The 26,167-nt window shown below is 34.3% G+C and overlaps 1 protein-coding gene across 17 annotated transcripts in view; it reads left to right on the top strand.

Annotated features, from left to right (window-relative positions):
• The window catches only part of BAZ2B (bromodomain adjacent to zinc finger domain 2B), a 316,333-nt gene that overhangs the window by 230,725 nt on the left and 59,441 nt on the right, over positions 1–26,167 (top strand). For 9 of the 17 annotated variants that reach the window (XM_047721833.1, XM_047721835.1, XM_047721843.1 and 6 more), the window contains 7 exons: positions 1,286–1,378; positions 1,495–1,556; positions 5,496–5,561; positions 7,238–7,303; positions 8,680–8,724; positions 8,968–9,000; positions 10,241–10,306. In XM_047721833.1, the coding sequence (XP_047577789.1) occupies positions 1,286–1,378; positions 1,495–1,556; positions 5,496–5,561; positions 7,238–7,303; positions 8,680–8,724; positions 8,968–9,000; positions 10,241–10,306 (431 nt within the window). The remainder of the gene's footprint in view (positions 1–1,285; positions 1,379–1,494; positions 1,557–5,495; positions 5,562–7,237; positions 7,304–8,679; positions 8,725–8,967; positions 9,001–10,240; positions 10,307–26,167) is intronic. The other 8 variants (XM_047721842.1, XM_047721844.1, XM_047721838.1 and 5 more) reach the window with 2 other exon arrangements.

The raw sequence follows: 26,167 nt of genomic DNA, 5'->3' as shown, positions 1-26,167 counted from the left end.
TGTTACAAAGTTTTAATACAGAAGTTAAATAAATGGCAGAAATTATTAGTAAATCTCAAGTAATTCAGGTGTTAGCCAGCCAGTCATATTCATTATTGAATATATAGATTTTTAAAAACTCATCTGCTAAAAAGTTTAAAATAATGTCTAATGTAAGTTGGTATTTTATGAGTGATAATCTGATACCCAACTTTTATAGTTAAAAGTATTCTGACCAAGTTTGCCAGCAAAAGAAAGCATGACATTACATGCTTTCTCTATCAGTTACCTACTGCCAGAGTAATTCTGGGAAACAGCCAACCACAAAACTTCAGTGATGTACACAACACAGGCATTAATTGTTGCACAGATGGAAGCAGCTGGAGGGAAATTAGGCAGCTCTGCTGATCTTGGCTGGGTTTGTTCACATATGGGAAGTCAACTGACTCCACGTGTCCCAACCTTCAGCAGTCTAACCCAAACATGTCCTTATAGTAAAGGGCAAGGTGCAAGAGTAAAAATAGAAAGAGAAAAAGTATATTTTCAAACTTCTGTGTGCATCACAATTGCTAACATCCTGTTATCCAAGGAAGATCACATGACTGAATTCAGCATCAAGGGACAAGAAAATATATTTTACCTTTTGATGAGAGGAACTGCAAAGTCACATTGCAAATGACATAGAGAGAGGGAGAATGAACAGTTGGGGCCATTTTAATTATGTCAGTCCATCCCAGTTTCATACGTTTGTCATTAAAACTTATGAGGACTCAGTTGTCTTCGAAACTCACTGACATTCTATACTCTTTTTATTTAGGAGATTTAGACCCTCTCCTTTATAAATGAAAATGTCACTGGATTCAGAAATGTTACCATTTATATAGCTGATTGAGAATTTTAGAGGCCTTATATTCTATTTTGAATTCTATTTCCTTTTTATATATTCTGTTATTTTTAAGACTGAAGCTAGATCACTATTTTTGCATATTAGCAGCTATTTCCGTGCAAAGTGGGGATTACATGAAATGTGAAAAAATATACTTAGATTGGCCTTTATAAAGAGGATTAAAAGAAGTATCATTTTTGTGTAGTTCTGTATATGGGATCATATCTGTTGAAATAATTTGCCAGTTTCTAGGGGAAATGGATATGAAATTTTCTGCCACATCATTCTCCCAGTTGGTATCTAACCTTAGGCAATTTTCTTAAAAATTTTGTCCTTCATAATGATATCAGTTTCACGAAGTTATTGGTTAGCAGTTATGTTAAGTTGTTAATAATATTCCTTGAAATTTGTGTGTTTCAGAAATAGCCAGACAAGCAGCGCAAATAAAGCTTTTGAGAAAACTTCAAAAGCAGGAACAGGCTCGGGTTGCCAAAGAAGCTAAAAAACAACAAGGTGGGTGATTTAAATGAAAACATAAACATGAATAGTTAAGTATTGGGAAATTCATAAGAAGTTTCTCCTCTTGATTCCTTTGCTGATGATATCTGTGCTTTGGTTTTTCACCATAGCAATAATGGCTGCTGAGGAGAAGAGAAAGCAAAAAGAACAAATAAAGATTATGAAACAACAGGTACGTTTATGAGTTGGTACTGATTTTTAAAACACAAGTGTTATGTTGGGGCTCTATTGGTATATGTATATATGTACATTTTATTTCTGAAATAACAGTATTTCATGTTAATGTTATGTATCTTAGAAAGTTGTCCTCTTGCATTAGTTAAAATACATCTCATCTTTTTAAAGATTTTATTTATTTGAGAGAGAGGGAGAGAAAGAGAGAGCATGTGCAAGCAGAAGGAGAGGGAGAAGCAGGCTCCCTGATGAGCAGGGAGCCCAATGCAGGACCCAGGACCCTGGGATCATGACCTGAGCTGAGGGCAGATGCTTAACTGACTGAGCCACCCAGGTGTCCCTAAAATTCACCTCATTTTTGAACAAAGTCTTCTACTTCTAAGTTTTTAGAGATTACCAAATCTCTAATTTACCAAAAGTAAATCTAAGTATTTTTAATATTCTGATAGAGTTTGAGTTTAAGTGGACATCTTGAACAGCTTTCAAACTTTTTAAAGTAGTGTACCAGTAAATGAAGGTTATTGCTTAAATGTTCATATTTTAGAAAGAAAAGCTTGTTGTTATGAAACATAAAATATGAGTAAAAAGTTAAACTCAAGTTATATAGAATTGGGTTTGTCCCCATTGCTTCTGAACGCTTAAAAAAATTACTGCTGCAGAAAAACAAGAAAGCACTATTTCAGCATATCCAATATTCTATCTTATGTCTACAATATCTCTCCCCTATGTAGTTTTCAAGATTAAGTATAGTTAAATGAAGTGATATTTAAATTTTCATAGGTAAAGCATTACATGACAAGATATTCAACTTCATTTAAGGTGGGAGTGTGTGAACTACTCTGTCATCTCCACATCCTCACATAACCATTAAAGGAGAAAGGCAAATGGGAAAACTATAATTTGTTTAAAATTTTTAACAGCAAGTACTTATTTCTGAGTATGAAACAAAGTAAATTATGTATTATGTAAATACCTGCTAAATAAATGGGTTGGGCTGGATGTGATGATCTCCAAGGTTCCTCACAGTTTTGGTTAGGGCAGTGGAATTAGGGAGAGTTGATATGGAATGAGGAGCCAGAACTTAGTCTATGGTCAGGGAACTGAGAGTTTAATATGGTTTCTGATGCTTAATATTTTTGTAACCTTAGATTAGTTACTTAGCCTCTGTGTCTCTGTTTCCATCATGGTAAAGAAAATAACTGCATTAGCTAACAATTAAATGAGATCATGAATGTAAAATGTCTACCACAATGCCTGGCACAAAACAAATGCTCACTTTTTAAAAGATATAAAACACCAAACTGTATGGTGTAGTCCTTTACTGTAATTTAATATGGTTAATTGGAAATTTGAATTCTTTCCTTAGTTTGTTGATTGTAACTGCTAAAGACACTGTAAGATTGACTTAAAAATATGTAGTCTCATTACTACATTTATTCAAATATTATATACCACATATTACATATATATGTAAAAATAGTTTATATTTCATTTTAAGTGAAATACTATTTTTTTTTTTATGGCTTATCCTATTTCCTGATGGCTAGAGACCCGTCAAATGCCATCCGTACTAAGTTCAGCTTTGTGATCCTAAACTCTTGAAGTGGCTGCACCCTAAACCTACATAGTTTTTGCTGCTCATCAAAAAAGCACTGGGGTCCCAAGTTTCCAGCAATGTTAATACAAATGAACTGATATTAGATCTCCATCAAGACATTTGTCTGAGGCTAGTCTCATAATACCATTTGCCTTATCCCTTGTTGCCAACAAAGTGAATCAACGCCTGTCATAGGTTTACTCACACAGTCGGTTATACAATGCCTGTTTTAAAGTCAGCACTAGATCTGGGATAAAATAGTAGCATGTGTTTCTCATCCTCTGGATTTTTTTTTTTAAGATTTTATTTATTTATTTATTTGACAGACAGAGATCGCAAGTAGACAGAGAGGCAGGCAGAGAGAGAGGAGGAAGCAGGCTCCCTGCTGAGCAGAGAACCTGATGTGCGGCTCGATTCCAGGACCCTGAGATAATGACCTGAGCCGAAGGCAGAGGCTTTAACCCACTGAGCCACCCAGGCACCCCTGGATTATTTTTTTCCACCTAGTAGACCCAAAATACCGCCATATAGTCCTGAAAGCAATTTTCTGGAGGCTTGCAGAATCATTATTATGAAGTAAAAGAAGCAAAAGCGTTGAAATCTGACCAGCTCTTCTCTGTATTTAGTATTTGACTTTAGGCAAATATTTACCCTCCAGGAACTTCAATTTTTCTCTTAGGTTAAAAAAAAAAAAGATAAATTCAACTCCTTTTTTTAAAAAAAATGATCAATTAAGATATTTTACATTCAGTGCTTAGGTACTCAATATTATAAGGTGATTCAATATTATAATTTATAAAAAAGGTTTATCTCTGCCAATATTAATGACAGCACTACGAAATGTATGTACCTATGTATGAATCACTTGGACAGCTAAGATGAAGTTCTGACTGAGGATACTTAAACCCAAGATTCCATACTTATCTCTGTGCTTAAGAGAATAATGACTTTTGCTGACTTGAGAACATACCACCTTATAACCTTATGATTAACAAAAGCAAAAAATTAAATCACAAGTAGGCTTTATGTAGGTCTCAAGTTCTAATCTAAATAAAGATATCAAATGTGGATCAAGTACAGCCTTCTCTAAGATTTAGAAATGAAATAAAAGATACACTTGGGTTTTTATGTTTGAAAAGCTATAATTAATATTCAGTACCAAGTAGGATCACCAAAAGCAAAATTATGGAATGGGTGCAGTCTTCTAAAATCAGAATAGTAATTTCAGAAATATCATTTTCCTGCAGTAGAACCCTACAAGGAATCAATAACAGTGTGGGGGGAAAAAGGAATATGTTTAAAAATATTATAGCAGAGCTTCAAAAGGTACACTAACATCTGGAGATTGGAGTAGGGATTGTAATAGAAAGCAGTATAAAATATGTTGGTTCTAGAATTCCTAGGAAAAGTGCAATTTGCAAGTAGAACAATTTGGGTATTAAATTATGTATTCTCATCAGTGCCAATTTGGGAACTTCAAAGGGATTTATGTACATGAAATTGTTAACAGTGTGCTTAATAGCATATTGCATAAATTAAAAAATCACATGTAAAGTTCTTATCAAACTTTACATTATCATTAAATTCTGAAACAATAACTAGTATGTTAAATTTAGACAATGTGAACAACTAATATGTCATATGAATCATCCCTGAGAATGTTAAATTATAATTAATTTATTTTATTTATTCATTCATTTATTTATTTGAGAGTGAGAGCACTAGCAGAGGGGCGGGACAGAGAGAAAGGAAGAGGGAAAAGCAGTCTCCCCACTGAGCAGAGAGCCCGTCTTGGGGCATGATCCCAGGACGATGGGATCATTACCTGAGCGCAAGGCAGACACTTAACCAACTGAGCCACAAAGGAGCCCCAATAATTAATCCATCTTAAGTAATGTTAGATTACTTCTGGATTTGGCTTATTGTAGTAATTAAAAGTAAATTAAAAAGTAAAAATGCAATGAATGTCAGTAACTCAGGACTAGCTTTAGGTTTTCTGACTCCCGAGGTACTACTTTTTCCTATTATTCTGACCTATATTTATCTCAGCTTAAATATTAGTTATACTTGCATACAAGTTAAATGAGTTTAATTACCTTGCTTACCTGGTTTCTATATCCTTATTTAGCATTACAAATTGTTTTGAGAAACTTTATGAAATCATATTAATTTAAGACATGAATGTATATATGATGTTAAGCTAACTCATTGAGTTTTATATCCAGCATGGGCAACCTTTGGTAAATATGTACTTATATCTTAAATCGTATGATTCCACTTAAATACTTTTCACCTATATATTTAGTTTATTGTCTTCAATTTTCATTATTTTTTCTACAGGAAAAAATTAAAAGAATACAACAAATCAGAATGGAGAAAGAACTTCGAGCCCAGCAAATTCTAGAGGTAGAACTCTTAAGTTTGATATAATTAAAGTAATATAGTTATGTATCTTAAAATCTACAAAAATAAAAGTTTTACCCACATGATCTCTCACTCATACAAATCAATATGTTCATCAGAAATTCTCTTTAAACATAACACATAAAATAAGACCTTATCTGAACCTTACTTAACAAGCTAATCTAATCCTAACAGTAAAAATGCAGAAAATGAGACAAAAGAGGAAAAAAAAGGAAACCTCTGAACAGCCAGTATAGTTGTCAGGAAGTTCCTGTGCTAAAACTCATGTTCTTTACTTTTAGAAAACTCATTAGGACTTATAGTCAGATACTTACTTTCAATTTAGAAATAAAACATTATAAAAGTAAAAGTAAATTTTAAATGTAGAAACAGTTTAACTAGCTTGGTTTTCTAGTTTCTAATATATCCCTCTTACCTTAAGCTACTGGAATAGGGCTAGAGGACATATATTGGCAACAGCAAAAGTAATAGCGAAAAGACAGCAAGGGAAAATGCAGAAAAACTCCAACCTGCATATACAGGAATTCAAAAGCCTAGCAAGAGTGTGTAATTTTGTAGTTGAATAGCAAACAATTTTCAATACCTTAATGGCCAAAATACATTACTCTATCAAACTGTGTAGTATAATAACTGTTCAGAGCAATGTTCAGAACAATGGCCCTGAGTCATCAGGAAAAAGCCAAATTGTGATAAGTGTACTATGTCTCAATAGGCATATGTCTCAAAATTATTTTCATCTAAAACAGTGAAAATAAACTTTTAATGTTTAAAAATTATTATAACCTTTCAGCTATTCAGGAAACCATTGCCATATAAAACAATTCCCTGAGGACTCCAGCTAGCTGAGGTTTTCTGTGTAGAAATATACACATATTTCCTTCCCCATTTCAAATTAATTTTAAAACCCTCCCAAATAGAAAATATGCCTATCTTAAAGTAAACTGACAATAACTACTGGATAGTTAAAAAACTGCTTGATAGTTAAAGACTTGAAGATTATAAAGCTCAAATTTGATAACATGATCTTGGTATTCAAAATATACTTCATGAAATATGTTTACTTAAAAAAAAAAGCCTTTAGCTAAACCACCTTGTACAGCTAGAGAAAATGAGATGTAATGTTTCCTTTAAATCATCTGAGTAATGGATTTCTTTATCTCAAATTTCAAGTGTTAAAAAAGAATTTCAAATAAAGAGTACATGTGCATTTTAATGTGTTACTGATGTATTCATTAAATAACTTGCTTACTGATAAAAATCCAGTTTCCTATTTTTTCTACACTGATCGTGTTTTACTCTTAAAAATCAGAAAAAAAGACAATACATGCCACAAAATCGTTTTTTTTGTGATTGATTTTTAAGTCAAAATGACATCAACACTCAGTTATTTCAGACTTTTAACAGAGATTAGAGAGTAAAACTGACATACTCTTATGCGTTTAAAACCTTTTTGTATATCGTAATACTAATCCATATGTTAAAAATTAAATTAGTATGTTAAATATAATGTTAACTGGGGGAAATTCGTAATTGTCTACATATATGTTTCATACTGTTTTGTACTTTGTGAGACATGTAGCTCCATTTTCAAGTCTGAGATTATTTTCAAGTTGTAGTGGTGCTGTTGCATGACCTTGAGACCTGTTTTGCATGCACAGGCTAAAAAGAAAAAGAAGGAAGAAGCAGCAAATGCCAAATTATTGGAGGCCGAGAAACGAATAAAGGTTAGTTTAGATGAGAACCAGAGTTTTTATTTTTCAAAAATAAAAACTATGTGATGTTACACCAGTATCAATTATATGAAAAAAAGCTCTCCTCAATGTGATTATCTTAAAAAATGTTTAGCGCAGACACAACATGTATATAATGTGTGCTTTTATTGTATGTATATTGTATGTTTGTGTTTTTTTTATTTCATTATACAGGTTTTATGTGATGCTTTGAGCTCTTTAAGTAGCAAACATCAAATCAGAAACGCAAACTATTGCATAATATCTGTATATAGTTTTGCTGAATCAGAATAATCTTCCCAAAGCTATTTTGTGTTGTTGATGTTTATGTTTCAAATTGTGTTCCAAATCTGACTCTCTACTTAGATTATAACTTGGTTAATGTCCAGCAACTGTTTTAGCTATTAAAAAGTAAAGAGCCTACCAAAACAAAAACCTAACTTGAACAAACGGTCACTTGCCAACAATAAAATTAGCCATTGTTAATTATTGTAATGTTTGGTTTTGATTTTCTGACATGAAGCATTGGATCCCCCCAAACCACAAACACACACACACACACACACACACACTACCCCTCACCTTCCACTTTTTCTCATAATTAATTACTGAAAGAGGGCAGCTTAATGATCCTGCTGGTTTCAGAAATAGACACAATTATATATCCTATAAAGCCAGGGAACTGTTAGTTACCTTTTCTACATTGACTTTCTTACTTTTTCTTTAGATTTCTACCCCTTTTCATCACTTATTATCATCTAGATTTTTATCTTTATAAGAATATTTACATTGATGACATTTGTAGGATTGCTTACATTAAGCCCGACCCCATTGGGGTAGTGCCCTGGGTTACAGCTGAGCATGAAAATCTTAAACTGATCTCAGTCTGTTGTTATTTTCATTCATAGATAGTGTACAGAAATGATATGGATGCTGTTAAGGTATAAAATAGTGTATTTGGGAATTTATGTTCAGAGTGGAGAGAGTTCTAATCAGCTGGATTTGAGGATTGCTCTATATAATATATTAAAATAATTTTAAAGATACATGTGTCAATTGTATCTGATATGCTCTGACCATTTAGCTAGTCAGTTCAGTGAATGTGCCATTGAACTATGCTATTAGGTTATTGAATTTTAAATTTAAATGGCTACTAAATAGGATCCTTGCTACTATCATATAATCTTTCTATATTAAGTAGAAGCATATGAAATTGCCACTATGTAAGTAAAAAATGATCAAATATTTGCAATTCCATGTGGTTTGACCTAATGGAAGATTATAGAATCTCAGGAAAGGAATGTTTAATGCTTGTACTATGTTCTAAATCTTCCCTAAGAATTATATATTAAAAGTTTCTTATTTTTAAGGAAAAAGAAATGAGAAGACAACAAGCTGTTCTTCTGAAGCATCAGGTCTGTATACATAACGTTATACAATTGTTGAAATGTATATTTTATAATTTTTCTTAAATCTATTTTGGGGAAAATCTTCAAAATGTTTTCTTAAAAGTTTCCAATGTAATTCCTGCTTTAGTTTTTCCTTCATCTTATGGTTTATTGCCTTGCTTTGGTATTGGTGTCTTTTGGGGGGTTAAAAATTGGTTTCATGACTCTGTGATTTCTGTTTCATAATGTTGTGCCAACTCTTTCTACCAGGAGTTGGAGAGGCATAGACTAGATATGGTATGGGTATGTTTATTTTTGTACATCTAACACCGCATTGTGATTTGGTTGTGATATGGTTGTCATAGCAATGCATAAAGTGTAGCACTGGCTGCTGTCATATTACATACTGCTGCATGGCTTTACAGCACAGTGCATTGCATACATCTGCTTGTCTGTCTATAAAGAAGTATGATACATCTCCAAGATTTCTAATTGAATTGTGCAAGCCTTATATAAGGCTGCCATCTAAAAATTTACATTACTGATGTCACAATGAGAGTTGGATCACTATACAATTAGATACAATAATGACCCATATTCTCCCATCATTCTAGGTGCAAAACTGCCATTGAATACAATGGGAATTTTGAATTAGGTTGATGAGAGAATATGAAATATATTCTGGTTTTAAAGACAAAATTTGAGAAATAATTTTAGAAACATCCCTTTGGGGGGACCAAATACATTTAAACAAAAAGAATTCATTAGATGTAACTGTAATTTTTAAATTTTAAGATAAAATGAAATTACCAAAACTTGTGCTTACCTTATTTTCATACTGTGCCTTTTAGATTCCATTTATTAGCCTCTGGTGCAGCTTTTACGGTCTTAAATAGCTCATCAAGTGGCAGACATCAGTAAATAGGAGTATCCCATTTCATTGGTGTTGGTATGTGAACCACGACTAGTTTGACTAAATTGGTATAAAAACTTAAAAAAAAATCTAATTTGTTGGTGGCCTATTGAATTTGCAAAATGATAGTGTGCTTGAAATAAAAATAACTTAATTCTAAAACCATGAAGTGAAAGTGATTATAAATCAATTTCCGTCTAAGATCTAACTAAACCTTAAGATCTAAACTAAACCTTTAGTTTAATTGGCCTATAGTACATATTTGTGGTTTTTCTAATAGCAGATGTAAGGTAACTGACCTGTTCCAGCCAACCATTATGCTTTTTGTTCTGCCAGCTTTTGAAGGAGCATCACAACTGACCATAAGTAAATCTTGTATGCTTCTGTTTACACTGTCTCCATGTTCATTGCTTTACCTTTTTGCTTTTGATTGTTCTTGTATTTGCTTTCTAAACCTGAACTAAAACATGCACAGACTGGCCATTCTTGTCTTATATTTAGTATTTACTGTGACTTGTCTATAAATGCTAAACATGCTATACTGAGTTTTGTTTTGTTTTGTTTTGTTTTTCCATTTCAAAATCATACTATTAATTACAATTATTTTCCTAATTTTATCTGGCCTAATAGGAACGAGAGAGGAGGAGACAACATATGATGCTTATGAAAGCTATGGAAGCTCGTAAAAAAGCAGAAGTAAGTGCATGTTTCTAGGAAAAGTACTAGTATTTTTTCCTAAAGCATTGGTTTTTCTAAATATAAATTCTTCATAGTGTAGGTTGTCATGGTTTATTGGCTTTCAAAAGCAAGCCAAATATTAAAGATAATAACAGTTAGAACATAAAAGAATGTAGGAAGGATTCCAATCTATGTGTTAATTTTCTTGGCTGAGATTCTAATTATCTTTTTTTAATGTAGTGAATGGCATTTGCTTAGATAAAAGTAGTTATTTATTACTGTAACCAGAGTTTCACAAAACTAATATTACAGCATGCCTGAACAAGTCCTGTGTGTCCTAACTGAAACACCAGTCAATCCAGCCATGGACTTTTTTTTTTTTTTATAAACATATAATATATTTTTATCCCCAGGGGTACAGGTCTGTGAATCGCCAGGTTTACACACTTCACAGCATTCACCATAGCACATACCCTCCCCAATGTCCATAATCCCACCTCCCCTCCCAAACTCCCTCCCCCCATCAACCCTCAGTTTGTTTTGTGAGATTAAGAGTCACTTATGGTTTGTCTCCCTCCCAATCCCATCTTGTTTCATTTACTCTTCTCCTACCCCCTTAACCCCCCATGTTGCATCTCCACTTCCTCATATCAGGGAGATCATATGATAGTTGTCTTTCTCCGATTGACTTATTTCGCTAAGCATGATACCCTCTAGTTCCATCCACATCGTCGCAAATGGCAAGATTTCATTTCTTTTGATGGCTGCATAGTATTCCATTGTGTATATATACCACATCTTCTTTATCCATTCGTCTGTTGATGGACATCTAGGTTCTTTCCATAGTTTGGCTATTGTAGACATTGCTGCTATAAACATTCGGGTGCACGTGCCCCTTCGGATCACTATGTTTGTATCTTTAGGGTAAATACCCAGCAGTGCAATTGCAGGGTCATAGGGTAGTTCTATTTTCAACATTTTGAGGAACCTCCATGCTGTTTTCCAGAGTGGTTGCACCAGCTTGCATTCCCACCAACAGTGTAGGAGGGTTCCCCTTTCTCCGCATCCTCGCCAGCATCTGTCATTTCCTGACTTGTTCATTTTAGCCATTCTGACTGGTGTGAGGTGATATCTCATTGTGGTTTTGATTTGTATTTCCCTGATGCCGAGTGATGTGGAGCACTTTTTCATGTGTCTGTTGGCCATCTGGATGTCGTCTTTGCAGAAATGTCTGTTCATGTCTTCTGCCCATTTCTTGATTGGATTATTTGTTCTTTGGGTGTTGAGTTTGCTAAGTTCTTTATAGATTTTGGACACTAGCCCTTTATCTGATATGTCATTTGCAAATATCTTCTCCCATTCTGTCAGTTGTCTTTTGGTTTTATTAACTGTTTCCTTTGCTGTGCAAAAGCTTTTGATCTTGATAAAATCCCAATAGTTCATTTTTGCCCTTACTTCCCTTGCCTTTGGCGAAGTTCCTAGGAAGATGTTGCTGTGGCTGAGGTTGAAGAGGTTGCTGCCTGTGTTCTCCTCAAGGATTTTGATGGATTCCTTTCTCACATTGAGAGCCTTCATCCATTTTGAGTCTATTTTCGTGTGTGGCGTAAGGAAATGATCCAATTTCATTTTTCTGCATGTGGCTGTCCAATTTTCCCAACACCATTTATTGAAGAGGCTGTCTTTTTTCCACTGGACATTCTTTCCTGCTTTGTCGAAGATTAGTTGACCATAGAGTTGAGGGTCTATTTCTGGGCTCTCTATTCTGTTTCATTGATCTATGTGTCTGTTTTTGTGCCAGTACCATGCTGTCTTGATGATGACAGCTTTGTAATAGAGCTTGAAGTCCGGAATTGTGATGCCACCAACTCTGGCTTTCTTTTTCAATATTCCTTTGGCTATTCGAGGTCTTTTCTGGTTCCATATAAATTTTAGGATTATTTGTTCCATTTCTTTGAAAAAAATGGATGGTACTTTGATAGGAATTGCATTAAATGTGTAGATTGCTTTAGGTAGCATAGACATTTTCACAATATTTATTCTTCCAATCCAGGAGCATGGAACATTTTTCCATTTCTTTGTGTCTTCCTCAATTTCTTTCTTGAGTACTTTATAGTTTTCTGTGTATAGATTCTTAGTCTCTTTGGTTAGGTTTATTCCTAGGTATCTTATAGTTTTGGGTGCAATGGTAAATGGGATGGACTCCTTAATTTCTCTTTCTTCTGTCTTCTTGTTGGTGTAGAGAAATGCAACTGATTTCTGTGCATTGATTTTATATCCTGACACTTTACTGAATTCCTGTACAAGTTCTAGCAGTTTTGGAGTCGAGTCTTTTGGGTTTCCACATATAGTATCATATCATCTGCAGAGTGATAGTTTGACGACTTCTTTGCCGATTTGGATCCCTTTAATTTCCTTTTGTCGTCTGATTGCTGAGGCTAGGACTTCTAGTACTATGTTGAATAGCAGTGGTGATAACGGACATCCCTGTCGTGTTCCTGACCTTAGCGGGAAAGCTTTCAGTTTTTCTCCATTGAGAATGATATTTGCGGTGGGTTTTTCATAGATGGCTTTGATAATATTGAGGTATGTGCCCTCTATCCCTACACTTTGAAGAGTTTTGATCAGGAAGGGATGCGGTACTTTGTCAAATGCTTTTTCAGCATCTATGGAGAGTATCATATGGTTCTTGTTCTTTCTTTTATTAATGTGTTGTATCACATTGATTGATTTGCGGATGTTGAACCAACCTTGCAGCCCTGGAAAAAATCCCACTTGATCGTGGTGAATAATCTTTTTAATGTACTGTTGAATCCTATTGGCTAGTATTTTGGCGAGAATTTTTGCATCTGTGTTCATCAAGGATATTGGTCTGTAGTTCTCTTTTTTGATGGGATCCTTGTCTGGTTTTGGGATCAAGGTGATGCTGGCCTCATAAAATGAGTGTGGAAGTTTTCCTTCCATTTCTATTTTTTGGAACAGTTTCAGGAGAATAGGAATTAGTTCTTCTTTAAATGTTTGGTAGAATTCCCCCGGGAAGCCATCTGGCCCCAGGCTTTTGTTTGTTTGGAGATTTTTGATGACTGTTTCAATCTCCTTACTGGTGGGTCTGTTGAGGCTTTCTATTTCTTCCTGGTTCAGTTGTGGTAGTTTATATGTCTCTAGGAATGCATCCATTTCTTCCAGATTGTCAAATTTGTTGGCGTAGAGTTGCTCATGGTATGTTCTTATAATTGTCTGTATTTCTTTGGTGTTGGTTGTGATCTCTCCTCTTTCATTCATGATTTTATTTATTTGGGTCCTTTCTCTTTTCTTTTTGATAAGTCTGGCCAGGGGTTTATCGATCTTATTAATTCTTTCAAAGTACCAGCTCCTAGTTTTGTTGATTTGTTCTATTGTTTTTTTGGTTTCTATTTCATTGATTTCTGCTCTGATCTTTATGATTTCTCTTCTCCTGCTGGGTTTAGGGTTTCTTTCTTGTTCTTTCTCCAGTTCTTTTAGGTATGGGGTTAGGTTGTGTACCTGAGACCTTTCTTGTTTCTTGAGAAAGGCTTGTACCACTATATATTTTCCTTTCAGGACTGCCTTTGTTGTGTCCCACAGATTTTGAACCGTTGTGTTTTCATTATCATTTGTTTCCATGAATTTTTTCAATTCTTCTTTAATTTCCTGGTTGACCCATTCATTCTTTAGAAGGATGCTGTTTAGTCTCCATGTATTTGGGTTCTTTCCAAATTTCCTCTTGTGATTGAGCTCTAGCTTCAGAGCATTGTGGTCTGAAAATATGCAGGGAATGATTCCAATCTTTTGATAACGGTTGAGACCTGATTTAGAACCAAGAATGTGATCTATTCTGGAGAATGTTCCATGTGCACTAGAGAAGAATGTGTATTCTGTTGCTTTGGGATGAAATGTTCTGAATATATCTGTGATGTCCATCTGGTCCAGTGTGTCATTTAAGGCCTTGATTTCCTTGTTGATCTTTTGCTTGGATGATCTGTCCATTTCAGTGAGGGGAGTGTTAAAGTCCCCTACTATTATTGTATTATTGTCGATGTGTTTCTTTGATTTTGTTATTAATTGGTTTATATAGTTGGCTGCTCCCACGTTAGGGGCATAGATATTTAAAATTGTTAGATCTTCTTGTTGGACAGTTCCTTTGAGTATGATATAGTGTCCTTCCTCATCTCTTATTATAGTCTTTGGCTTAAAATCTAATTGATCTGATATAAGGATTGCCACTCCTGCTTTCTTCTGATGTCCATTAGCATGGTAAATTCTTTTCCACCCCCTCACTTTAAATCTGGAGGTGTCTTCGGGTTTAAGATGAGTTTCTTGTAGGCAACATATAGATGGGTTTTGTTTTTTTATCCATTCTGATACCCTGCTCTTTTAATTGGGGCTTTTAGCCCATTAACATTCAGGCTAAGTATTGAGAGATATGAATTTAGTGCCATTGTATTGCCTATAAGGTGACTGTTATTGTATATTGTCTCTGTTTCTTTCTGATCTACTACTTTTAGGGTCTCTCTTTGTTTAGAGGACCCCTTTCAATATTTCCTGTAGAGCTGGTTTGGTATTTGGAAATTCTTTCAGTTTTTGTTTGTCCTGGAAGCTTTTAATCTCTCCTTCTATTTTCAATGATAGCCTAGCTGGATATAGTATTCTTGGCTGCATGTTTTTCTCGTTTAGTACTCTGAATATATCATGCCAGCTCTTTCTCAGCCATGGACTTTTGCCTTCAGAATTAATTATTCTTTACTGTTCTGTGTAAAATTGCGCTTAAGTACTTTCCTTAGGATAGACTTTTTTTTTTTTCTTTTTTCTTTTTTTTTTTTAAAGATTTTATTTATTTATTTGACAGAGAGAAAGAGAGATCACAAGTAGGCAGAGAGGCAGGCAGAGAGAGAGAGGGAAGCAGACTCCCCGTTCAGCAGAGAGCCCGATGTGGGGCTCGACCCCAGGACCCTGAGATTATGACCCGAGCCGAAGGCAGAGGCTTAACCCACTGAGCCACCCAGGTGCCCCTCCTTAGGATAGACTTTAAACAGATAATTCAGAATAAGGAAATTATTGAAATAAGTCAAAATGAGCTTATTTGGAATGTAATAGAAAGCAATTAAAGGTTTTACATATATATATATATATATATATATATATATATATATATATATATATTACAAAGCAATGCATTCTGTATTAAAATAGTTGAATAGAGTTATGGCCACGATATCCAGGGCTTTGGAGTGTGAGAGACTAAGAATTTCTGTGCTGACTCTTCAGACTCAACTTGCTTTACCTCTTCAGGCCTGACTCACTTTTTCTTTCTTTCTTTATTCCTTCCTTCCTTCCTTTCTTTCCTTCCTTCCTTCCTTTCTTCCCTCTTCTCCTCTGTTTTTTTGTTTCAAATTTTTAATTTAAATTCTGGTTAAATTTTATTTCTTCTTTTAAATTGAGATAATGATACCTACCTCTTAGGATTATAAGATTATCAACTGAGATAAACATTTAATAAGAGAATTAAAAATAACAGCTTGGTCTGGAAGTTTGAGAGAGCTGAATTTTAGTATTTTTGCCTCAGCTGTGGCTTAAATCTATCATGATAGATTTCTAATGTAGAGAGACAATAAGTATATTGTTTAGGAACCTGGACATTGTAACCTTGTTACCTGGATTTGAATTCTGGTTTCAGTGCTCTTCAGCTATGTCACCTTAGGCAAGTTATTTCACCTGTCTGTGATTCAAATTTTTCATCTATAAAATAGAGATGATAACAGTTCCTATTTCATTTTGTAGTAATGATTAAATGGGTATACATCTGTATGAGTGTATGTGTAAAGTTTTTGGAGCAAAACATAGCACTGCACAGTGCTTAATAGTTCCTTATCACTCTCCATGTGTTTGCTGTGTAGAGTGGGCCTAGCAAGATGCATAGCCAGGTTGGGAACTACTAACACAGATTACCTCTAATTTAGCCTCTTCCAGCAATCACTTCTTGTGACTCTCCTAAATTTCATGAAAGTTTTGCCTTAACATTTTTCTTACTATCTTTTCTTCCAAACCTGTTAATTATCCAGGCCCATTGACAGCTTTTACACCTAATGTAACAGTGAGTCTATGAATTTATAACTGTAATCTCTGAAAAATGACAAGCAGAGAAAGACAGACAAACAAATTCTGAGAATTGGAATGGCTGCTATCTCTGTGCCTTTCTAAAAGCAGTGTGGCAGTGGAAAGTGTAGGAAAGGGAGTAATTAAAAGCTCAACCTAATTTCCTCCAATCTGGAGGATGGAAACTGAAGAACAACTCAGGAAAAGGACCTAGAAAATTCCTCAAGAGATAAGTTCCTCTCTACCAAGTATACTTCTTTCTAGAGGGCTAAAAAGAACAGGAGCATGCCATTCCAATTTTTCCTGATGGGAAGAAAAGCTAAAGAAAGGCAGAATAATGACAATAATGCAGAACATTATCTCCAGATATATTAGAATTTAGTAGAAGAGGAGAACCCAAGAGTAAGAGTAAGATCATCAAAGAGAGTGAATGCCCAGATTAAAAGGTGCCCAAAAGACCCAAAAGGCATGACCTCTTCCATTGGTTTTTCATATTTCCTGTTGCCTGGGAAAAGAGTGGGAAAAGCTGCTAAAGTGAGGTGAATAAGATCTGGTTTGAGTGAAAGGTAGCAGCCACAGGATAAATGAAGGTAATTAAAATTAAACATTCTAAGAATCCATGAAAGACTAAGAGCACCTTTCATGGAAAAAAGATTTACCTTTGACTAGATAAAGCAAATCAGGTACATTGGTTCCAGTAAAAGTTGGAAAGGAATATGAGAAACCAAGTACAGCTCTCCCTCTCCTATCTCATTCATCCTCAGAAAAAAGAAACATGAGTAACATACATAGTATTCACACTTCTATCTGAAGTACTTAGGAAAATAATAGTATCATGGAGGGCACGTATTGCATGGAGCACTGGGTGTGGTGCATAAACAATGAGCTTTGGAACACTGAAAAAGTAAAATTTTAAAAAATTTTTAAAAATAAAAATAAGCATCAGATAAAGTGAAAAAACTAAAAATGAAAGCACCTATATTGGGGCAATACACATTCTGGACTGGGCTGCTCACATCAAGCATAAGTAATTAGGAAAGGAATGTCAAGGCAACCATGCCAAACTATTAAACCAAAAAAAAAAGAGAGAGAGAGAGAGAAATGTGTGTGTGTGTGTGTATATATATAAAGTATATAATTATGCTTTATTACATAAGGCATAATAATTATATATGAATTATATAAATAAATTATATATATAAAGCTTTATTATATAAAGTATATAATTATTATGCTATATATGTATTAATAACATGAAGCGTAATAATTTAAGGAACCTCCTTCCCTTGTTTGCATTTTTTTTAAAGGTTTTATTTACTTATTTGACAGAGAGAGATCACAAGTAGACAGAGAGGCAGGCAGAGAGAGAGGGAGGGAAGCAGGCTCCCTGCTGAGCAGAGAGCCCAATGCAGGACTCAATCCCAGGACCCTGAGATCATGACCTGAGCCGAAGGCAGCAGCCTAACCCACTGAGCCACTCAGGCGCCCCCTTGTTTGCATTCTTATTTTCCTAAGCACTCCCTATGTGTTCTCCACAGAGCAGCCAGAGTGATTCACTTTTCAGAAAGTGAACCAGGTTACATCTTAACACTAACCAGTAGCTTCTTACTCCAATTGTAGTAAAGTCCAAATGCCTCATCATCACAAAGCAGTCCCACATGCACTGACCTCTGCTTCTCACTTCAACTTTACCTCATACGATTTGTCTCTTAAGTACTATATTACAGTCATTTTTGGTTTTTTTATTATCCTAAACAAAGGGTCTTTACCATTGCTGCTCTTCCACCAAATATTCAAGTGATTCTTATTTGTTGTTTATTTATAAATCATATGTTAACTTGTCTAAGAGGCCTTCCCAGAACACCTAATTTTGCCTTTTTTTATACCCCACCTTTGGAACTCCATTCCATCATCTTATTTATTTTACAGTTGTTTATGGTCTGCTTCCTCACAGGATGTAAGATCTTTGAGGACAGGAATCTTGTCTGTCTTGTGTATCACTGTAGAGCCAGGTATGCAGTTGGACCTTAGAAAACTGTAGTTGAATGAATAAATGAATGAATGAATGAGTTAAAATGCAAATGGCAGTTAAATTGGTGATAAAAATATCATTAAAGAAAGTACATTATTATGTTTTCTACCTGTATAATTTTCTTTATGTAATAAGAGAATCTTTTATTTTACTCTAGATGGTTTTCTTAGAGTTAGACATTCAAGAAACTATTATTTAAATGAAATATGTCACAAATAATCCTTTATTGGAATGTTTAAGAGAACCCCATAGGTAAAACTGAGCTCTTAAAATGTTATCCTCTGATAACTATAGACTTGTGAACAAGACTAGATAATTTTACCAGTTATTCTGATTTTATATTGTGTTCATCTATTGAATGGTACCTCTAGATCTGTGATTGACTAAGTATTTTATTTTTTTAACTTCTTAAACTACTATTTTGCGCACAGCATTAGATTAGATACTACAGAAAAAACAAAAATAATAATAATGATTTTTTTAATTATATCATAAAAATTTACAGTATAAACAGTTAGGCAGTAATTAGGCATATGTTTTTACTGGCAACACAAAACTTTAACCAGATATTTACATCAATGTGCCACCTTTGTGAATACTAACAAAATATTCCTATATGTACTTGTCCATTTCCTTATTATTACTTAACATGCAAAAGATGTAACTAGTGTAATGCCAATAATGGGCATATCGTGGCTTCATATTCTATGTCCTATTACCTATATATTTTTTTCTGTTATTAACTATTAAAAAAAAAACTTTATTGTAAAGTTATAGCCATATGATACCTAGGCAGGGCCAACTAAAAATTCTGAACTGGCCTATATATAAAAACCTTGATTCTAGGTTTCAATACCTTCAACATTTTATGATTAGATTGTGAAGAAAGAAAAATAGAGAAGATAAACAAAAATGTTCTGAATAATATTTAAAGAACTAATGAGGTTAAAAAAATAAATTGCTTTCACCTTGTTAATTAAAAATCTCTGATAACATCTGAAATTATTCCAAGAACCTCACCATAACCATCAAAGCAAGATGGTAACACAAACATCACTTTTATGTTACTTTGTGTACACTACACTGATCTTACTTTTTTTTTTTTTTTAAAGATTTTATTTATTTATTTGACAGAGAGAGATCACAAGTAGGCAGAGAGGCAGGCAGAGAGAGAGGAAGGGAAGCAGGCTTCCTGCTGAGCAGCGAGCCCGATGCGCCACTCGATCCCAGGACTCTGGGATCATGACCTGAGCCGAAGGCAGCGGCTTAATCCACTGAGCCACCCAGGCGCCCCACTGATCTTACTTTTTGATTTAGATTAACTCAATAAATTTTTACTAAAATAATCCCAATTTCTCGGGGCGCCTGGGTGGCTCAGTGGGTTAAGCCGCTGCCTTCGGCTCAGGTCATGATCCCAGGTCCTGGGTTCGAGCCCCACATCGGGCTTTCTGCTCGGCGGGGAGCCTGCTTCCTCCTCTCTCTCTGCCTGCCTCCCTGCTTACTTGTGATTTCTCTCTGTCAAATAAATAAATAAAAATCTTTAAAAAAAAAATAAAAAAAAATAAAATAATCCCAATTTCTATAGTATTTCCGTTATATAATTTTATAATTAATGGGGCACCTGGGTTAAGTTGGTTAAGTTGGTTAAGCATCTGTTCAGTTCAGGTCATGATCCCAGGGTCCTGGGATTGGGGGCATGGGGGCGTGCATCAGATTCCCTACTCAGCAGGGGTTTTCTTCTTCCTCTCCTTCTCCCCTTCCCTGCTTGCTCATGGTGTCTCCCCCACCCCATAAATAAATAAAAACCTTTTTTTAAAAACCCTCTAATTAGTAAGAATATTCAGACTTACATAAATTACCTTACTTGTTATTACTCTCTTAGTAATTTTAAAGGATCACTACTATATCATCATAGTTCATAAATATTTTCATAAGAAAATGTAAGAAAGAATAGTTAATCTCGTGAATAAAAAAGGCTTATTTCCTAGTATAATTCAAGTATAATATGAGACACATCTGCTTTCGTTATTACTAAGCAGTAGAAACAGGTTGGTTAAAGCAGTGTGACAAAGTAGCTCAAAATCTCCTCTTTCATTTAGAAGAACTTTAAACCATACCAGTCACAAATTTATAACCACTTTACTCATATTAACTGAATAATCAACCATAGTGATCGTCAAGAGTCTTTTATATGTCTCCCTCCAAGGATCAATAAACTATAAAAGGTTGTTAAATATGCAGCTATCGCAGAAGATTGTGTCAGCACTTTAGGAGACAAAACTATAAAATAGAAGAGAGTAGCTCAGGTTTCAGAAGCCATCTAATAAACAATTTGAAAGCAGAAAAAATATGTAACCCTCCCCATCCATGATTCAAGTCATGAGACTATTTTATAATCCTATATTTATATTAGTTACTAGTTAGTGAAAAATGAAAATAAGTAGAATTGCACACATAGGTGGTTTTGTTTAAGCAAACCCATTGTTCAATTGAAGACATGGTAAATATACTTCTGTGGCCTGCTTGTATATTGTATTTATACAATGTACTTATAATGTACTTTAATTTTAAAGTTAAATACTCTAAAAACAGATATAAAATGATTTTATATTAGCTATATGATAAGATGTTAAATGTCCTATAAACAAAGTCAATTTTTAAAGGATTATTATCAATTTAATTAGGTATATTAAAATCTCTGATTCAGTCTGACTCAGGAATTATTAACAATTTTAATTTAAATTTGGAACACATTTATAGTAGCTATTCTACAGAGTATTAGATACATAATCCAAAGTACAGACTTCTATAATACCTTGGGGGATTTTGAGAAAATATAATAACTGGGAGGTTTTATTCTTTTTAAATATTATACCTATAAAATAAGATTTTTATTAAAATATAAAGCGTAAAGGTCTCTCTCTTTATCATGTGATTCATAATTTTAAAATTTGTTTAAACTTAATTTTCATAATCTTTTAAATGGAAAAATAGTCCCTTTAAAAAAATTACCCTGATTGTTCTATTCATATTCAGTGTTACCATAAAACAGTAACTGTTAATCTTTATGTCTGTCTTCTATAAATGGCTTGTATTATTAATCTTATTTATACTTGCAGTCTTCCTGCACCCTGAGGTAAACCTGTGTCTCTTAAATTATATTTATGTCTTTGAAATTTAAGTACGAGTTGCTGTCAAAGAAATGTATTCCCCTAATTATTTCCAAAACAAACACCTAAGAGACCTAGTAGAATCATAAAAAGCAAAAAAAATAAGGCATCTTTGCAACATTGTCTCTTAAAAAATGTCTTGTTTTGCAGTCTGATAAGTTGTAAAAGTTTACAATAACAGGTCATTCTACCACATTCATTATTTGGTTTTTAAACTTCTATGGCTCTAAAATAGAGTAAATTTATTTCATACATTTATTATTATGCTATGGATTTCTGGAAATATGGTCATTTATGCCTTGAGAGCCCCTAAGGTAGTCTTTTTGTGTGAGTACTAAACTGGTTTTGAAATTGTTACCCTATGTATTTTGGGCTGTTTAGGATAATCTAAATTTAATCCATTTGTTATAAAAAGGTGTTTCAACTTTGAAATAAAATTTAAATAACTTCTTAACTAAAATATTAGTAATATTTTGATATGGAAAATTCCATTACTGTAATTAAGATGATTAAAAAGATTTTATTATAAATGACTTATATTCTGAGAATTCATTTACTTCAAGAATTTCTACATCTAGAAAACTGGAAGGTATGAGGGGGATGAGGCCAAAAAAAATTAAGAGGAGGCATACTAATTGATTGCCATTATTGACAGTCAATCTAAAAAATAGTCGGGAGCTATATTTTGTAGTTATTTGTAGGCAATGTAAGTTATTGCCCTGAAATTTAACCAATGTTAGTGTAAAATATGTTTTAACATTCCTTTCATATTATGATAGGTTTCATAAGTCCTCTCTGGTACATCAAAGGTTTATTGTGAGTTGACCTTACAGAACAGACTCAGAAAGTTCCATTGCGAAATCCTAGTATTTGACATGGCAACAAAACATAGTATTATAGGGGTGCCTGAGTGGCTCAGTCAGTTGGGTTTCCACTCTTGGTTTCAGCTTAGGTCATGATCTTGGGGTCATGAGATTAGACCCTGTTTTGGCTCTACACTGAGCTCAGAGTCTGCGTTCTTCCTTTCCTTCTGCCCTTCCCCCAGCTCATGCACGTGCACACATACACTCTCATTCTAAATTAATTAATTAAATCTTTAAGAAGCCATAATATTACAGAAATTAAGTGTAGGATGAAGTATAGTAACTTGTGAAGAAAAGGCTTAGGTATGGGGTGCTTTGATGGCTTGGATGGTTAAGCATCTGCCTTGGGCTCAGGTCATGATTTCCAGTCCTGGGATTGAGCCCCACCTCGGGCTCCCAGCGTAGTGGGGAGTCTGCCTCTCCTTCTCCCTCTGCCTCTCCCCATGCTTGTACTCTGTCTCTCTCCCTTTCAAATGATAAATAAAATCTTTAAAAAAAGAAAAGGGGTAGGTTTTGGGGCACCTGGGTGGCTCGGGTTAAAGCCTCTGCCTTCAGCTCAGGTCATGATCCCAGGGTCCTGGGATCCAGCCCCACATCAGGCTCTCTGCTCAGCGGGGAGCCTGCTTCCCTTCCTCTCTCTCTGCCTGACTCTCTGCCTGCCTGTGATCTCTGTCTGTCAAATAAATAATTAAAATTTTTAAAAAGGTGGGGGGGTGCTTATGTGAAAAGTTGGTAAATATTGCTCTTTCAAACAGTATACCAAGTCTAGAAAAGAGAATACTACACAAGTTTAAACATCTTCAAATTTGGCCTAAAATAGCACTGCCACTTTAAACTTGAATTTCTGGAAAAAATTATCAGATAATAAGTCTATTTAATTTTAATATGGGGACAGTGTATTTGTAAGCACATCAAATCATAGTGTATGAAATTAAAATGATTAAGAAATTAACAATGTTGGAGTAGATGTGCGAAGTATATTTTAGATATTTTTAAATTCCCAAATATAACTTGAATATTATTAATAAATGTATTAAACTCTGCTTTTGGCTACAAGGTTTGTGTATAATTGAAAATAGAAGACATCAATTATGTCTGTCCACATAATGAAATATAAAAAGTTGAGAAAAAAATCAGCTATTGAATATGTTTAATGACTGGTGAAAACATTAATCTATCGTTATTTATATGGCATTTGTGGAATTAATCATTCAGCAAATGAATAAATGCTTAAATAATTTTTATATGCTAAGGCACACCAAATATTTCTGTTAAAGATATATGACAACTATTGTAGTTGGAGATAAGAACAGCATTGAGACCAGTGGGAGAGTAAAGTTGAACTGATACAAGCTTGATAGGGAGAAAAATATCATTAAAAACTTCCTTGAAGTGTCTGGCAAATTGTACTGCTGGGAATTGAACTTGGTCCATAAAGAAAGAGGTGAATAAATTTGTTCCTCTGACCTCTAAAAGCTTACAGTAAAGTGGAAGAGATCAACTTTAGACAAATAATTGTCCCACAGTACTATAAATAATATAACAGTTTATATGGAAGCTTAGAAAAAGAGAGAAATATTAAAATGCTTGAAACACTTATGAGAAGAATAAAAGCAGGCTTTATTTCTGTGTTAAGGAAGAGAGGTTCTGCATTTCAGGCAGAGGAAATGGCATATACAAAGGTACAGTGTTGTAACTCAATATGACCTGTGGGCAAAGAGGAAGAAGGGGCAAAGAGGGGGTTAATCAGTTTTTGCCATGTGTATGACCCTGTCTTGGCTTTGTTGCTTTTCTCCTTCACCTCTTTGTTGTCTGTACTCCCTGTCTTCCTTCCCGTCCCCCTCCTTGTCCTTTTTCATCATCTTCACCATCATCTAAGCAATGCCTCAAACTGGTTATACTGTCTTCTTAACACAGGTGTATCACACAATGTGACTGGATCATGGGAAATTACCCTGATAATCATGACATATGAGACAAAATCTTATGTGGGGCTAGATTGTGACTGCCTTTATGTACCATTTTCATATTAGTTGATTGTTGAGGGGACCCAGAAGTTCTCGTTCTTTGAGAGTTACCTTGTCTTATACAGTTCATTAAATAAATTAGTGAGTAAATTCACCAAATTTACTACATTTAGAGACCTCATGTTTCCTTCTAAGTATACCTAATATTTCAAGACAAGAATGGATGCTTATCTTTAAGTAATAAAGGTCCTAAAATTTTCTAAGATTTCTTGGGAATCTCCATTTTATCCTAAAAATTGATGTCATTTTACTCTCCATGCCATATTATAACCATGCTTTTAACTGGAAAAAATATTGCCTATCACTAACTAAAAATGGTATCCAAGAATATAAGCCACACTTACCTCACGACATTAAATGCACTCTAACTCACTGTCTGCATATCGTTGAAGTATTATGTAGCCCCAGATTGCCATCAAAGTGAAGTTGGCACAGTGAAGAGAGCATTAGTGTCACATTATCTTTTCTCTCTTTTTGAAAAGAAATGGTAACCATTTTCAATAGTTTTTGGTGAATAATAGTCTCAATTTTTTTTGTAATTATTATAATGAACATCATTAAGAATTCTGAGTTAGTCCTATATGGTAGAAAAATTTACACCAGCTACTTCGAAATCTATAAGAGACATTTGTTTTTTCTGTTGGTGATTGTGATTCATTATTCTGGTGAGTGACCAAAATATTTTCTCTTCCTTGGAAAAATTCTTAGAGCAACATTCATGTGTTTATAAATTGAAAATCCAATTCTGGGGAAAAAAATGTTCTACCAATGATAATTTTGTTTGAAAATCTATACTGTATTGTAGGAATGTTGCATGTTAATTGTGTATATTTTATGTCATTAGACCCTCAGAAACTGCTTTTAGTTTATAATCAGTAAGATTAATTGTAGCACTTTTTTAATGTCAGTAGTCTCACAATAGAGCTTCTGAATCATTTTCCTCCCTAATGTCTGTATGAATCAGTAACCTAGAAATTTAGAGTATAAAAATGAGCAGTGATGTGAGCATATCATGTAAAAAGGCTCTCATGACCTGACCTCTGGCTCTGTATCATAATATCAGCAACTATTCAACCTGCAACCTCCACTCCACTCTTGACATTAGTAGCAATTTCTCAAATACACTGTGCTTTCTCTACTCTGCCTGGAATATCCTCTCCTCTGTGTCTCCCCTGTGGCATGCCCTCCCACAGCAGTTAGGATGCTGTTTTAGCCATAGTAATTGAAACAGGGATAGCTAGAATATGGACAAAAATGCTAGTGTGTGTGTGTGTGTGTGTGTGTGTGTGTGTGTGTGTGTGTGTGTCTATAAAACAAAGCAATGAGTACAATGTTAAAATTATAGGTTAGAGCTATAAGAATTAAGAGAAATTGGTACTAGGGAGGAAGTGGTAGTGTTTAAATAAGATTAAGGTAGAGAACTGACTTTCCTGCTTGGAGTGCACCAATATAAGGAGGTGAGGAAACAAAATGTTCATCAGGAATAGCAAATAGCTTGAATAAATCTACGTAGAATACAAAACTGGGAGATAAGATAAAAAGAGAGAGAGAGAGAGTCAGTCTTGAATTCAGAAGTAAGGAGTTGGACTTTATTTTGATAAAAATAAAGAAAATTGAAAGATTTTTAGTTAATGAAGAGACATGACTAGCTTTATAAAAGTAAACCCATCATTTGGGAT

The sequence above is a fragment of the Lutra lutra genome, chromosome 3 (genome assembly GCF_902655055.1).
Source record: "Lutra lutra chromosome 3, mLutLut1.2, whole genome shotgun sequence".
Classification (NCBI taxonomy): Eukaryota; Metazoa; Chordata; class Mammalia; order Carnivora; family Mustelidae; genus Lutra; species Lutra lutra.
This window is presented reverse-complemented; position numbering and strand designations above follow the sequence as displayed.